A 14,364-nucleotide genomic window follows, 5' to 3' on the forward strand; every position below is an offset into this window, starting at 1 on the left:
AGTGACTATAAAAGTCTCCCCCCATGTTGCCATATTCGGGCTCCCAGAGAACCATAACCGGTTTACCTCTACACAATTAGACATTTTAGCTTTTACTTCCTTACTGGCAAGACGCCATCTTCTTTTCCACTGGAAGTCGACTAAAGCTCCCTCTAGTACTCAGTGGCTCAACGACACCATGTCTCTTCTAAAGCTGGAAAAGATCAGATATTCAGTAAAAGGCAGCTCTAACAAATTTTATAGTAAGTGGCTTCCCTTTCTTACATTCTTCCACTCTCTCCAGTCCCTGCCCCCTGATTGACGGAACCCCCCCTCTCTCTCTCTTTTCTCTCTTTCTTCTTCCTTTTTATTCTTTCATTTATTTATTTATTTTATTTATATATATTTTTTTTTTTATTTATGTATATTTTATTTTTTCTTTCCTTTTAATTTCTTTATACTGTGCAGCTTTAATACTTAATTGTTACTTAATATAATTTCCAGTTATCTATCTATCATTATTGTTGTTGTTTTCATTGAGTTGTGTAATGTGTTGTTTGCTGGACCACGTTCATGTGGTCCATAAAATAAGAAAAACTTCCTAGGAGGAAGACTGTATATACTACTCTTGATCAAGATGCGCAATGTTTTTGTGGTATCAATGTCTTTGTGTATTGCTGATTGTCGTGCTGAGATTTTATGATACCCAATGTAAATTTAACATTGATTTCTGTCCTACTGTGCCTTACCTCCTAATAAAAATATTAAAAAAAAAAGAAAAAAAAGAACATGTTTGTGTTTGGTGTCTAGGCTCCAACTTAATCACTCCCCATATGCTAACACAGGAATGATGGGAGTGATGAGCTAATACTGTAACCCCCCAACACTGCACAAATTCGGAGCCTGACGAATGAATCGGTATCTGTTATGTGTGCGCCATTCACCGCCGCGGTGTGGCCATTTCTCCATAAGTGCATGCCTGCTTGAGAATATGCTACCTAGTGAGCCTGTTATGTGTTCCATGCCACTGCGGTGTGGCTATTCTCCATAGGCGCATGCCTGCAGGAGAATATGCTACCTAGTGAGCCTGTTATGTGTTCCACACCACTGCGGTGTGGCTATTCTCCATAGGCGCCTGCCTGCAGGAGAATATGCTACCTAGTGAGCCTGTTATGTGTTCCACGCCACTGCGGTGTGGCTATTCTCCATAGGCGCATGCCTGCTGGAGAATATGCTACCTAGTGAGCCTGTTATGTGTTCCACGCCACTGCGGTGTGGCTATTCTCCATAGGTGCATGCCTGCTGGAGAATATGCTACCTAGTGAGCCTGTTATGTGTTCCACGCCACTGCGGTGTGGCTATTCTTCATAGGCGCATGCCTGCTGGAGAATATGCTATCTAGTGAGCCTGTTATGTGTTCCACGCCACTGCGGTGTGGCTATTCTCCATAGGCGCATGCCTGCTGGAGAATATGCTACCTAGTGAGCCTGTTATGTGTTCCACGCCACTGCGGTGTGGCTATTCTCCATAGGCGCATGCCTGCTGGAGAATATGCTACCTAGTGAGCCTGTTATGTGTTCCACGCCACTGCGGTGTGGCTATTCTTCATAGGTGCATGCCTGCTGGAGAATATGCTACCTAGTGAGCCTGTTTATGTGTTCCATGCCACTGCAGTGTGGCTATTCTCCATAGGCGCATGCCTGCTGGAGAATATACTACCTAGTGAGCCTGTTATGTGTTCCATGCCACTGCGGTGTGGCTATTCTCCATAGTCGCATGCCTGCTGGCTAGTGAGCCTGTTACCTAGTGAGCCTGTTATGTGTTCCACGCCACTGCGGTGTGGCTATTCTCCATAAGCGCATGCCTGCTGGAGAATATGCTACCTAGTGAGCCTGTTATGTGTTCCACGCCACTGCGGTGTGGCTATTCTCCATAGGCGCATGCCTGCTGGAGAATATGCTACCTAGTGAGCTTGTTATGTGTGCCATGCCACTGCGGTGTAGCTATTCTCCATAGGCGCATGCCTGCAGGAGAATATGCTACCTTGTGAAACTGATTATGTGCGCCATTCACCGCCGCGGTGGGGCCATTCTCCATGGCGCATGCCTGCAGGAGAATATGCTACCTGTGAAACTGTGATGCGCACCATGCACTCCCGTGGTGTGGTCATTCGCTGTAGGCACATTGTCGCGGGAGAATATATACTGCCTGGTGAGGTTCCCCCCAACTGCCCTGGCTGTAGGAGAATATATTGTGAACTTGGCACATGGCAACCTATACTTCAGAATTTAACACTCTAAGTCCAGCAAACCACCTGAAATGCTGGCAATCATGGACAATCCGTCTCACCCCTCCACAAAACACTGGACAGGCTAAGGAGCAGCTTCAGCCATAGACTCATTCAACCCCGCTGCTCTAAGGAACGATACAGGTCGTTCCTCCCAACCGCAATAAGACTGTACAACGCATCTACCTCTGTCAGAGCCACCATCACTGAACTAAACTAAATATACCTGTCTCAATTCATCATTTTATACAATAATATTGTCTTTTGCACACTCTGTCTACATATTCTTACACTCATAGTACATTATATTATCTATTGCATCGCCAAATACTTATATTTATACCCGTACTATATATTATATCATACTCTTTGTATATTCTTTGTATATATAAGTCTATATACACATATTTATACATGTGTACCTGTTATTATTATTATTATTATTATATTTGACTATTATTATATATACTGTTACTGCTATTATTACTATATACTGCTATTATATTGGTATAATTACTATCATATATAAATATATATTATATATACTATACAATTTTTTATATACTATCTAACAATAACATTACCATCATATCATCAGTACTATTACCATCATCTGCCACTGCACCTTATCTACCTATTTATCTTGTGTTTCTGTTTTTATTCTTTTTACCTCAATATTTTATTCTATTGTATTTATTTTATTGTAATCAAATGTACCGGCTGCTATGACGACTTAATTTCCCTTCGGGGATGAATAATGTAATCTATCTATCTATCTATCTATTTACGGACCTCAGAGTGACAAAGGGAGCCACAACAACTAGGGCTGCACAATTAATCGAATTGCATGATCGTCAGCGATATTGACATTTAAAATGCGTGCTTTGCTACATATCAAATCAAGCGCTTTCTCGACTAACATTCGCTAACCACCAGAGGGAGAACAAAATGGGAGTTGTCATGCACGCACCCTGCAGCGGTAGCCAGAACAACGTTTTGTCTGCAGTCAGTTCCGGTATTTCTTAGAGAGTAGAGACAGAGAGTAGCCAATCACGGTGTCGTGTGAAAGGTAAATCAATTATCAGGAGCAGAAGGCGAGGAGCTAGTCCTTCGAAAAGGATCATCAACCGTTGTATGGTAGTTTTGGAATTTAGGGCAAGTGATGATAACCAAGAACAAATCATGCCAGAGTGCGTTTAGAGTTGTGTTTGCGCCGCATAGCAATACAACTACCTTGTTTAACCACCTGAAAAAACGACCCACAAACCATAGTACAACAAGTGCATCAAGGCCAAAACTAACATTACCTCCCTGAATCTCCGTCCATGTCCAACGTCAACAGAGAAAACCATAAACGACCACGCATGGTGCGACAGCGTATCCATCCCCTTCCCGAAGACACACTGGAATAACTGATGCGATCGCATTTCATTTGGCCAAAGACATGTGTCCAATAAATACTGTGAGCAATGATCAAGCACAACAATGGAGCCGTACATGTCCCTGACAATTCACTGCATTGATTGTAATTTGCAATGAAGAGTCGATGCTTACAGACGTCATTTTTTCCCATAAGAACCGACAGGAGAGTCGATTGCCCAGGACCTAATGAAAGATGTGTACATTAGCTGGAATATAGCACAACATGGAAGTGAAGCAGTGTTCTTGTGCCTTTAAACATGAAAATGCTATAAAAATATATTGTTCCTAAAATGTATGAATAATCATGATATTAATATTGATCTAAATAATCGTAATTATGATTTTGGCCATAATCATGCAGGCCTTACGACAACGCTGCGCACAGAAGTGTTGTGGTGTCTTGACACAACAGTAAACCACCACTCTCTCACATCCAATGAAGGATGTCCAGAATTTTCTGGTGCACTTCCTAAAAGTGCACCAGATTGTAGTCGACAATCCGAAGACAAAATAGTTGCCCGCGAATTTAATATTCGATCATTCGTTAGTTACCTCATAGTGTGTGTTATTCGCGCAGCTGTAATAAACTTTGTTTTACCGGAGGTGCTGATGGAAGTAGCTGAGGAGTGAGCCATCTCGCTCCCTTCCTATCCCTGAAACTCGGGCATGTGCAATGCGATAAATATAGCACATGGCACGTCCGTTGCGAAATCATTGCATGCCAGAAGTCATAAGAAAGTCATATATACAAGTTATTTACAATTGTTGCATTCAACATCTATGAGGGCCCACCTGAGGGCCCAGCACCCTGCACAAGATTGAACCCCAACCCTTGGTTGGAGGCAGACCACTCCACCCACATATATATTATATTATATAATTGAAAGTTTCCGGAATAACAAAACATATTACCTGCTAGCATTTGATTCCTTTGGGAAAGGTACTGTTGTCAGGAGACAGAAGCTTCAGACCCATGGCTGGAGATTGGACTACAACTCCCATAATCCTGCTGGAGTGACGTACCAGGAAGTACTATAACACGAGCCGGTCCCGTCATTTTGTTTACATCACGTGCAGGGAAGATGGCGTGTGATTCCAGCCTGAATTGTTTCATTCATAACGTTCAGTGCAGACTTCATTCAGCAGAGGAGACAGGATGAAAGCCCCAGCGGATCCAGGCGCGCTTCCTCTGCCTCCGAGGGACAACATCCCGCGGTGAGGGAGAAGTTGGTAGAGCAGATATGTCCCGGGAAGAATCCGTCAGCGAAGCTGCCGTCAGTGACGCTGCCACCAGCGTTTGTTCGGCCTCGCGGAGCCGCCTTCAGTCAAGAAGTAGTTGAAACTAACTCGTGGCTCAGACCCGATGAATTAAACGCTTCGGGTGCGCAGCTCCTCCAGGATGTGGTGCGCGCTGAGAGGCCCGCGGGAGTCGTGGCGCAGACGCTTGACGTCCGATTCACACGTAGTGAATCTTGAAGGACCGAGCCGAAATTTCGGAAATAAAGCGAACTTCTTCAGAGGAGGAATCACTCGGATTGAGAGAGACAACGACCCACGGAGGAACAACGGTCACTTGGTCAACGGCTGAGACACTGAAGCAACAGGTAGCAATACTGCAGCAGCAGTGCGAGCAAGAGGGGTTGATGGGAAATGGGAAGACCACCTGATAAGGTGGGTGTGTATTAAGATGGTTGTGGAGATTGAGGTATGTCACATGATGTATGTCACATGATGTATGACACCTGATTGGCGCAGCGCCGCTCGAGTTGCCTGCCAGAACTAGCTCGCAGGCGTCGCCATATTTGATAAATTCAGATTTGACTTTTAATTTCCACTGTCATTTATTGGGAGTGAAAGCCAAAGTCACAGAGATCTTCATTCTGAAATCAAACCACAACTCTCAAAACTGCTTATCTATCAATTAAATAAGTGTGGAATTATATATAGTTATAAATATTGGTGTTTTTGGGGTGATGTATAGACTCGACCCTCACCTGCTCTGCTTTTAACTCCTGAACTATTTTAAGTTTAGAAACTGACAGATATTAGTTTATATATACACGTATAAAAAAACATGTTAACATACATAGGAATTCAATAAGGAAAGAACTGTTGACCAAAAGGCTGTAGACTTAGTTTTGAATACTCAGTGATGGCATCTATGAGAGCTAAGGTGGCCTGTGATGGCCGGTGATTTAACGTTCATATGACATTGTGTTATAGTTGCCGGAATAAAGCCCTCGCACACAGCTCCTGCTCAGAAGGCTGCACAGAGCTCGGCTGAACACCTTCACTCCAGGGATGGTTTGGTAAACTGGGTCTTGTGCTCTTATTGCTCCTTCTAATTATTTCTCCTTTCACGATGTACTAAAATAATGTGTATTGTGTTTGATACCTGTTGATTCAAATAGAGATCATCCCTTTGACCCGGTCGAGAACCATTGTAGTTGACATATTTTCTCCCAGCTCTCCTGTGAGATCTTTACCCCTATTTCCGTTTCCCATTTCCTCTTTATGTATTCTGTATTCTCTTGTTTGGATAATTGTATGGCGTTATATAATTTGGAGATAATTTTATTGCATGTTCTAGATTTAGTCAATGCTAAAAATACCTCCATGAACCCTGGCTCATCTTTTCCTAATGCCTCTTTAATATTTTTGTTAAAGTAATGTCTCACTTGCAGGTACCTAAAAAAATCATCTTACCCCAGACCGTGATCCTTCTGTCGGGTTTCAAAACTCTGAAATACCCCCTTGTGTACAAATGAATAATAGGAAGTTAAACATTTTGTGATCCATGTCTTAAATCTGCCGTCGATTTTATTCGGTGTAAAGTCTGAGTCATAGGCACACCACCTCATAATTTTAGAAGTGTTTTTTAATCTGCAAATTTTGGCTATTTCCTGCCAGGACTTCAAGAAGCTGCCCGTTATAGAGTCTTCTGGGATCTCCTGTTCTCTTTGTAGTTTGTTATCATTTAGTAGAGCTGTTATTGGAATACCCTTTACCATCGTTCCTTCTATTTCCTTCCATGCTGCAGTGTATGATGGTGAACACAGGCAGACTAGTGGCCTTAATTGGGCTGCATAGTAGTATTCCTGTACGCAGGGAAGGCCCATCCCACCCTTTTCTTTTCTTAATTGCAGCGTTTTGAATTTAATTCTGGCCTTTTTCCCTTGCCACAGATACCTCGCTATTAATCTGTCCCATTCTAAGAATTGCTTAGATGGTATTCTAACTGGTAGACATTGAAAAAGATACAGCATCAGTCGGAGAATATTCATCCTGATTGATTCTATCCGCGAGCTTAAACTCAAAAAGGGAATAACGTTCCATCTTTGTACATCAGTTTTTATCTTTGAATTTAACGGGTCGTAGTTGATGTTATATAACCTTGTGAAGTCCCTAGGTAATGAGACACCCAAATATTTAATGGACTCAGCCTCCCAATTCCAGTTGTACATGGTCTTAATTGAGACTGGAGGGTCATGATTAAATGTTAATACTTGAGTTTGATTAATATTAATTTTGTAACCTGAAATTGAACCAAATTTCTCTAGCAATTTCATCAATTTTGGGAGTGTCTGAGTAGGTTGTATTATACTCAGCAATAAATCGTCTGCAAATAGGCCCAGTTTTTGTTCCCCGGATGCCATCGTTACCCCCTTTATATCAGTCCTCTGCCTAATTAGCTGACTTATGGGTTCTACAAACAAGGCAAAGAGGAGCGGCAACGCACAACACCCCTGTCTCGTTCCCCTTTTCAGAATGAACGAGTCGGACAAATCCCCATTGATTTTGACTCTAGCAGTTGGTCTGCTATATAGTGCTGCAAACGTGTCAATTATAGTTGTATGAAAGCCAAATTTTGAAAGTACTTTATATAAAAAAGACCACCTCACTGAATCAAATGCTTTCTCTGCATCCAAACTTACCCATATGGAAAAGATATAGATGAATCTTATAAAATTTGTATGTCTTCTGTCTGAAACTTGTATGTAAAGCATACAACAGTGAAACCAGATATAAGATCCTTAGTATATTTGAACAAAATGAAACTTGTATGATTTGGGTATTTATAAGAACAATATATGACAGTAATGTTGCATACAATATCCTTAGTAGGAAAATGTAATATCAAACTTATATAAGTTGGACATTCATCAGTGAAACTAAACTGTTGCAAACATTATAGAAAATACTTATAAAATGTACTTGTGTTGCCACAAATGTGAGACATTCAAATAAACAACATGATTTGACAATGAAATTAAAGGGAAATCACGAGTTGACTAAAAGCAGGTTTTCATGCAAAATATTGTTTAACATTTTAGGAGCAATTATATACAATCATATTCATTCCATTCTTGTTGTAGAAATATTTTTAATTTTGCACAAGATCAGCAGATTACATTAGAATAAGAATTATAATTTAATTTGTTACAATAGTAATTTGGAAAAATATTTCCTTTTCTGCTCAGAAACACAACAGCAATAACTCCACCTTCACAGTTAACACTCAATCATTTACAGTAATACATATTCAGTAGCCGACATACGATCGAGTGGGACTGTGGACACTGTATGTACATACATGGTCTAACTATCAGAGTGGCATTTATGGCTTTGTGAAAGCCTGTGGGAAAGTGAACAGTTGACATGTACCTCAGTTGAGTTCTGATTATAGAACCTCTGGCCAACTTCTGCACTGTACAAATGTCATATTTTCCTATGGCATATACACATTGATCACCCATGTCAATAAAGTGTGAGACTGTAAAAATACTTCCATCCTTCAAAAGCACAACAGAGTTGTTTCTTTGTTTTATTTTGCTGTAGGTATGACCATGAACAACACCACCATTTACAGCAATTCTCTTGTAGTAACTCACCACAGAGTTTGTGGGAACCTCTCTCACTGTGTGGAGAGCAGCTTGGTCACCAAGAGATATACAGTGCCTTGCATAAGTATTCACCCCCCTTGGACTTTTTCCCATTATGTACTGTTACTAACTGGAATTCAAATAGACTAAAATAAACTTTTTCCCGTTTGATCAACAAAACATGCATAGTACTTTGGAGGTGCAAAATAAATTTTATTGTGACACAAACAATAATGAGAACAAAAAAGTTGACATCTGTTGGGTGCATAAGTATTCACCCCCCTGTGTCAATACTTGGTAGAACCCCCTTTCGCTGCAATTACAGCTGCAAGTCTTTTGGGGTATGTCTCTACCAGCTTTGCACATCTAGAGATGGAAAGGTTTGTCCATTCTTCTTGGCAAAAAAGATGAAGCTCAGTCAGATTGGATGGAGACCGTCTGTGAACCGCAATCTTCAAGTCTTGCCATAGATTCTCTATTGGATTGAGGTCTGGGCTTTGACTGGGCCATTTTAAGACATTAACATTCTCTAATCCAAACCATTCCTTTGTAGCTCTGGCTGTATGTTTAGGGTCATTGTCCTGCTGGAAGATGAACCTCCGCCCCAGTCTCAAGTCTTTTGCAGACTGCATCAGATTTTCTTCAAGGATTTCCCTGTATTTGGCTCCATCCATCTTTCCCTCTATTCTGACCAGTTTCCCTGTACCTGCTGAAGAGAAGCATCCCCACAGCATGATGCTACCACCACCATGTTTCACTGTTGGGATGGTGTGCTCAGGGTGATGGGCAGTGTTGGGTTTTCGCCACACATAGCGTTTTGCATTGAGGCCAAAACATTCAATTTTGGTCTCATCTGACCAGAGCACCTTCTTCCACATGTTTGCTGTGTCTCCCACATGGCTTCTGGCAAACTCCAAACGGGATTTTTTATGGATCCCTTTCAACAATGGCTTTCTTCTTGCCACTCTTCCATAAAGGCCAGATTTGTGGAGTAGACGACTAATAGTTGTCCTGTGGACAGATTCTCCCACCTCAGCTGTGGATCTCTGCAACTCCTCCAGAGTAACCATGGGCCTCCTGGTTGCTTCTCTGATTCATTTTCTCCTTGTCCGACTCTTCAGTTTGGGTGGACGGCCTCCTCTTGGTAGGTTTGCGGTTGTGCCATATTCTTTCCATTTTCTTATGATGGATTTTATGGTGCTCAGAGAGATGTTCAAAGCTCTGGATATTTTTTTATAACCTAACCCTGCTTCATATTTCTCCACAACTTTATCCCTGACCTGTTTGGTGAGCTCCTTGGTCTTCATGATGCTGTTTGTTCAGTAATGATCTCCAACAAACTCTGAGTCCGTCACAGAACAGGTGTATTTATACTGAGATTAAATTGCAGACAGGTGGACCCTATTTACTAATTATGTGACTTGCAAATGTGACTTGTGAATGCAATTGGTCGCACCAGATCTTTGTTAGGGGTTTCACAGTAAAGGGGGTGAATACATATGCACTCAACACTTTTCAGATTTTTATTTGTAAATAATTGTGAAATCCATGTAATATTTCCCCCCACTTCCAAATGATGCACTATTTTGTGTTGGTCCATTACATAAACTCACGATGAAATAAATTTTAATCTGTGGTTATACCATGACAAAATGTAGAAAAGTCCAAAGGGGGTGAATACTTATGCAAGGCACTGTAAATCTCACATTTGGTGGACCAAGGGCAGTCACCTCGGTCAACTTTTTATACTTCTTGACATGCTGGTTTCCCTGTCTCATTTCATTGCAGAAATCTTTAACTTCTGCCGATGCATTTGTCAAGAATTGCTTTGCTAAACAGGGGAAAGCACGGGATAATGCCACTTGTTTGCATATTTGTTGTGGAACAGCTTGACTACTTTTGACTTGTTTCAGGAGGTACCCGTTGAAATCTTCAAACATGAAGGCTGAGTGAGCCCACAGAGGACCCCAGTGTACAACACTTTTGCTTAAACGCAGTAGTGAATGAACATTGAATGTCATGTGCTCTTTCCCATACAATGACTGCACACCTCCAACAAAGTACACTAATGCGTCATGTGCGTGATTTATCAGCTCAGCATTTAATTCAGACCCCAACAGAATGCTTATGCCCTCTATCAGTAATGCCCAATGAGAGTGAAACCTCTGTGGAAGTAGGCCTTTCAGAACTGGCAAGCTGTAGTACAAAAGCCAGTGCTGCCACTCATGGGCTTTCCAGAATTTGCGTTCTATTAGAGATCTTGGAACTCGAGCAACAATACTTGGAGGTTTAATAGACAAGAGGTGTCTGTCGATGATGGCTGTTTGTGCACCAATATACCATGGCTTAGAACTGCTTTTAGAATCCATCCATAAAGTCGCCATATATCTGCACACACCAAGCAACACACAGTGCATGTAGTCAGGGACCATCCCATTGATTAGATCAAACAATGGTAAATCTGCAAGAGCAGATGAGCCCTTTATGCCCAATATGGTCTTCCCTTCTCTTTCAGCTATTTGTCCTATTTTGACTGTGGTTTTATAATTTCTGTCAATTGGCTTTTCATCTGGACATGCATAAACCCTTGTGCTTCCTTTTCCTTTCCTTGTTTGCATCCCAGGGTGAAGGCAGACTCCACAGCCATACTCACCATTAAACTGCTTAAAATTCTGTAGTAATGGCCTTGCAACTGCATCACACACACAGCACAATGTGTGCACTTTTATGTGTCTCAATGACTGGTCACTAGGATGCTGCCACTCAAAACCAGCTTGAGAAAGATTGGCACACTCCTCAACAAATGGTTTAAAGAAGCAGGACATGTCTGGCTTCTTGGATCCAAACCACAAACCACATAAAAGTATATGTTTATCCCTACTCTCAGGTGGTATCTCATTAACACAGCATAATATTGGCCAAATACTAAATTTGGAGGACTGAAAAACTGGTACACCATCACAATTGAATGTAAGGGACAGAAAATCCTCTTTACTGTTATTTTTCAAAGTCTGATATAAGGTGCCATCACATATGTCATTTATTACATGCTTTGTACCGGCATCAGCACAAAAACATAGATCATGCATACCCTGGTTCTCAAGAATGTCTTTCAGCTGATCCTTCAATGGTATGTGAATAAAGAAATGTCTTTCCTGTAAACTGTCTTTCACTGTCATGAATGAGGAACATGACACACATTTGAGTGTTTCTTCCAGAGATTGTGAAGAACCAATGTACTTAGTACAAACTCTACAGTAATGGTGTCGTTCAAACTGATGTGTAATACCAGCTAATGGTTTCTCCAGAAAATACTTGCTTGTTGGAACTGCACTAGTCCGAGCAGAATGCAATTTGAGCAGTTTCAGCAGGTCTTCCATTAATACACCTGTTGTGTTGTGTCTCAATCTAAAGGAGAGAATCGAGATGATGCTTTGCTCTTCTGTTAGTCCATGGGAGGAGTGGACATCATCAACTTCTTGAGGGACATTGTCCTAAATGATAGAAAGAGAAGCACTGCATTGAAACTGATCAGGTTTCCCTTGTTTTGCTCATAACCTTGTTTTGGCAGACTGAACTTAGTATGGAAGATAAACAGAAGCTACAACACATGAGAAAGAGAAAAATAAGCGGATGGATAGAAAGCGTACACGTTAATAAACTGCAGAATATGTTACAGTTTGTCCAATGACAAATTAATCTAATGTGTAATCAACCTCATATGTAAGTGCTTAAGTTTTGTCTCACCTGCACCATTGTGAAAGATTCTGCTCTTTGTTCTTGTCTTTGGCTGCCACCTTCATTGTTTTCCTGAAAAGGACAGAAATTAACAAATCATTAAAGAGAAACAGAGGGATAGAGATGGAGCAGATTATATGACACTGCAGTTTTGTCTCACCTGTGGCACTGTGAGAGGTTCTGCTCTCTCCTCTTCTCTCTGGCTATCATCTTCATCACTTTCCTAATAATGATACAAAGAAACAACATAGATAATTGTAATTTGACTGTAAGAGTAAGCAACAGAGGTAGAGTTGTCTAATATTGTAGTTTTGTCTCACCTGTGGCAGTGTGAGAGGTTCTTCTCTCAGCTCATCTCTTTGGGTGGTATCTTCACTTTCCTGAGAGGAACATCATTTATTGAATAGATAAAAGAATTAGAGATTGGATCTAACAGTGACCTAATTCATGGAATGGATATTGGGCTGACAGCACAGAGCCACTATGGGCGGCTGGAGAGAAGCCGAGCTCACTTGAAGACATCTGTGAACTCTACATCTCTCTCTTCTACACTGTGATGTATCAGTGTAGAAGAGACTTGGTGTGCACAGAACAACATAAGAATGAAGGGATGACATCAACCAGGGGCGTCGTTAGCCCTGGGCGTCCGGGGCTTTAGCCCCGGATGTTTTATGAATAGCCCCGGATCAATTTCGCATCAATTTTTTTTTTTTTTTTTTTTTTAATTATAGCCCCGCGATAACATTCGCTGATTATAAAGCAAACGTTTTTCCAAAGCAGTCATGTATGTTTTAGAAAATTTAGATGAATTGCTCCAGTTTCTCCCCTGGCCATAGAACGGGCAGCATATCCACATTGCGTTGGCATAGATAGCAACCATCTCTAAGTGAGGAAAGCTGTGAAAGTTGTATGCTAATTTGCGGTGAAATACCATACTGTATCTGATGATGCTATAACAAACCAAGCCAGGTAAGGCAAGATAAGCTAGGACTGATGCTCTCTTTTTTAGCAACTGATTAAGTAAAAGACAAAAAAGCAGAGAGACATGACAACCACCGTTATGTGGTTTAGTTAGCCTACATGAAAAGCTAGCCTAGATTTTATGCAACAAAAAAAGGAAAACAGACACAAAACAAAGACAAGCAGGAATTCATTGAGTGTGAGGGTGATGAAAGGCGGTGTGTGTGTGTGTGTGTGTGTGTTTGTTTGTGTGTTTGTGAAAAGGGCTTTTAGGTCCCGCTAGCTTCAATGCTAACTTACAATGCATTCTCAATGTACAATGCTGCCGCGATTAGCATCGCCGAATTTAAGCTACAATTAAACATTCAGAAAATTAACAAACATACTTGCTATGCCACAAAAGTGATTTAGCTCCTTTAAACATAAATACTCAGGGACTGAGACTCTCTCAGGACAACAAAGATGAGAATTAACTGACATGCTGTGCTCTCTTGCTCAAACTAAACTAAGGTAACACAGGAGGGTCAAAAAACACAAATCACACCTGCAATGCAGTTTTTAACCACCAAGCGTCTACAGCAAAAACTAATTGTGGTGCAGAACAGTAGTTCAAAATCATTTACTAGTATTTGGAAATTTTCACTTTAAAATAAAATAAGATTGAAATTAACTGGTGTGGGTAAATGTAAAAAGCATTGGACTATACTTTTAAGCAAAGCCAAAATTGTAATAAATGAATAGATAAACGACCCTCTATCTAAGTGTGTATTAAAGTATATTTGTCAATTCCACATGGAGTTTCAGGAAAGTGTCAGTTAATGTTGAAATGTATTATGATAAAATAATTTCAAGCAGTTTAATAACAGTTAACTTTCATTCACAGTTAGTGTCATCATGAGCAAGAGGAAAGGTGGAAGTGACATTCGTCACTTTTTTGGGCAGCCCCAGAAAATAAGAAAAGTAAGTTGAGAGCAGTGAGAAAATGTGTAATAGGCTTATGTTAGAAATATACAGAAGTGCAAGAGATGAGTTTATTTAGAGTGATATAATAATCATTGCTGTTTAGTTCAGAAATGCCATTTTGACGAGACAAAT

General features: G+C 40.9%; 1 protein-coding gene across 1 annotated transcript; it reads right to left on the reverse strand.

Moving 5' to 3' along the window:
- Window positions 1-10,929: 10,929 nt before the first annotated feature.
- Window positions 10,930-12,759, reverse strand: LOC128440496 (uncharacterized). Its single transcript, XM_053423220.1, has 5 exons — window positions 12,630-12,759; window positions 12,470-12,532; window positions 12,319-12,381; window positions 11,106-12,065; window positions 10,930-10,959 (listed from the first exon to the last, which is right to left on the reverse strand). Exons 3-5 carry the CDS (start codon window positions 12,325-12,327, stop codon window positions 10,930-10,932), a joined length of 999 nt encoding a protein of 332 aa, XP_053279195.1. The 5' UTR covers window positions 12,328-12,381; window positions 12,470-12,532; window positions 12,630-12,759.
- Window positions 12,760-14,364: the final 1,605 nt, after the last annotated feature.

This window comes from Pleuronectes platessa, chromosome 5 (genome assembly GCF_947347685.1).
Source record: "Pleuronectes platessa chromosome 5, fPlePla1.1, whole genome shotgun sequence".
Taxonomy (NCBI): Eukaryota; Metazoa; Chordata; class Actinopteri; order Pleuronectiformes; family Pleuronectidae; genus Pleuronectes; species Pleuronectes platessa.

Coding starts and splice junctions, on each gene's coding strand:
- LOC128440496 (XM_053423220.1), bottom strand. Junction 10,960..11,105: donor ACAGAAATTATAAAACCACA/GTCAAAATAGGA, acceptor TGGTGTGTGCAG/ATATATGGCGACTTTATGGA.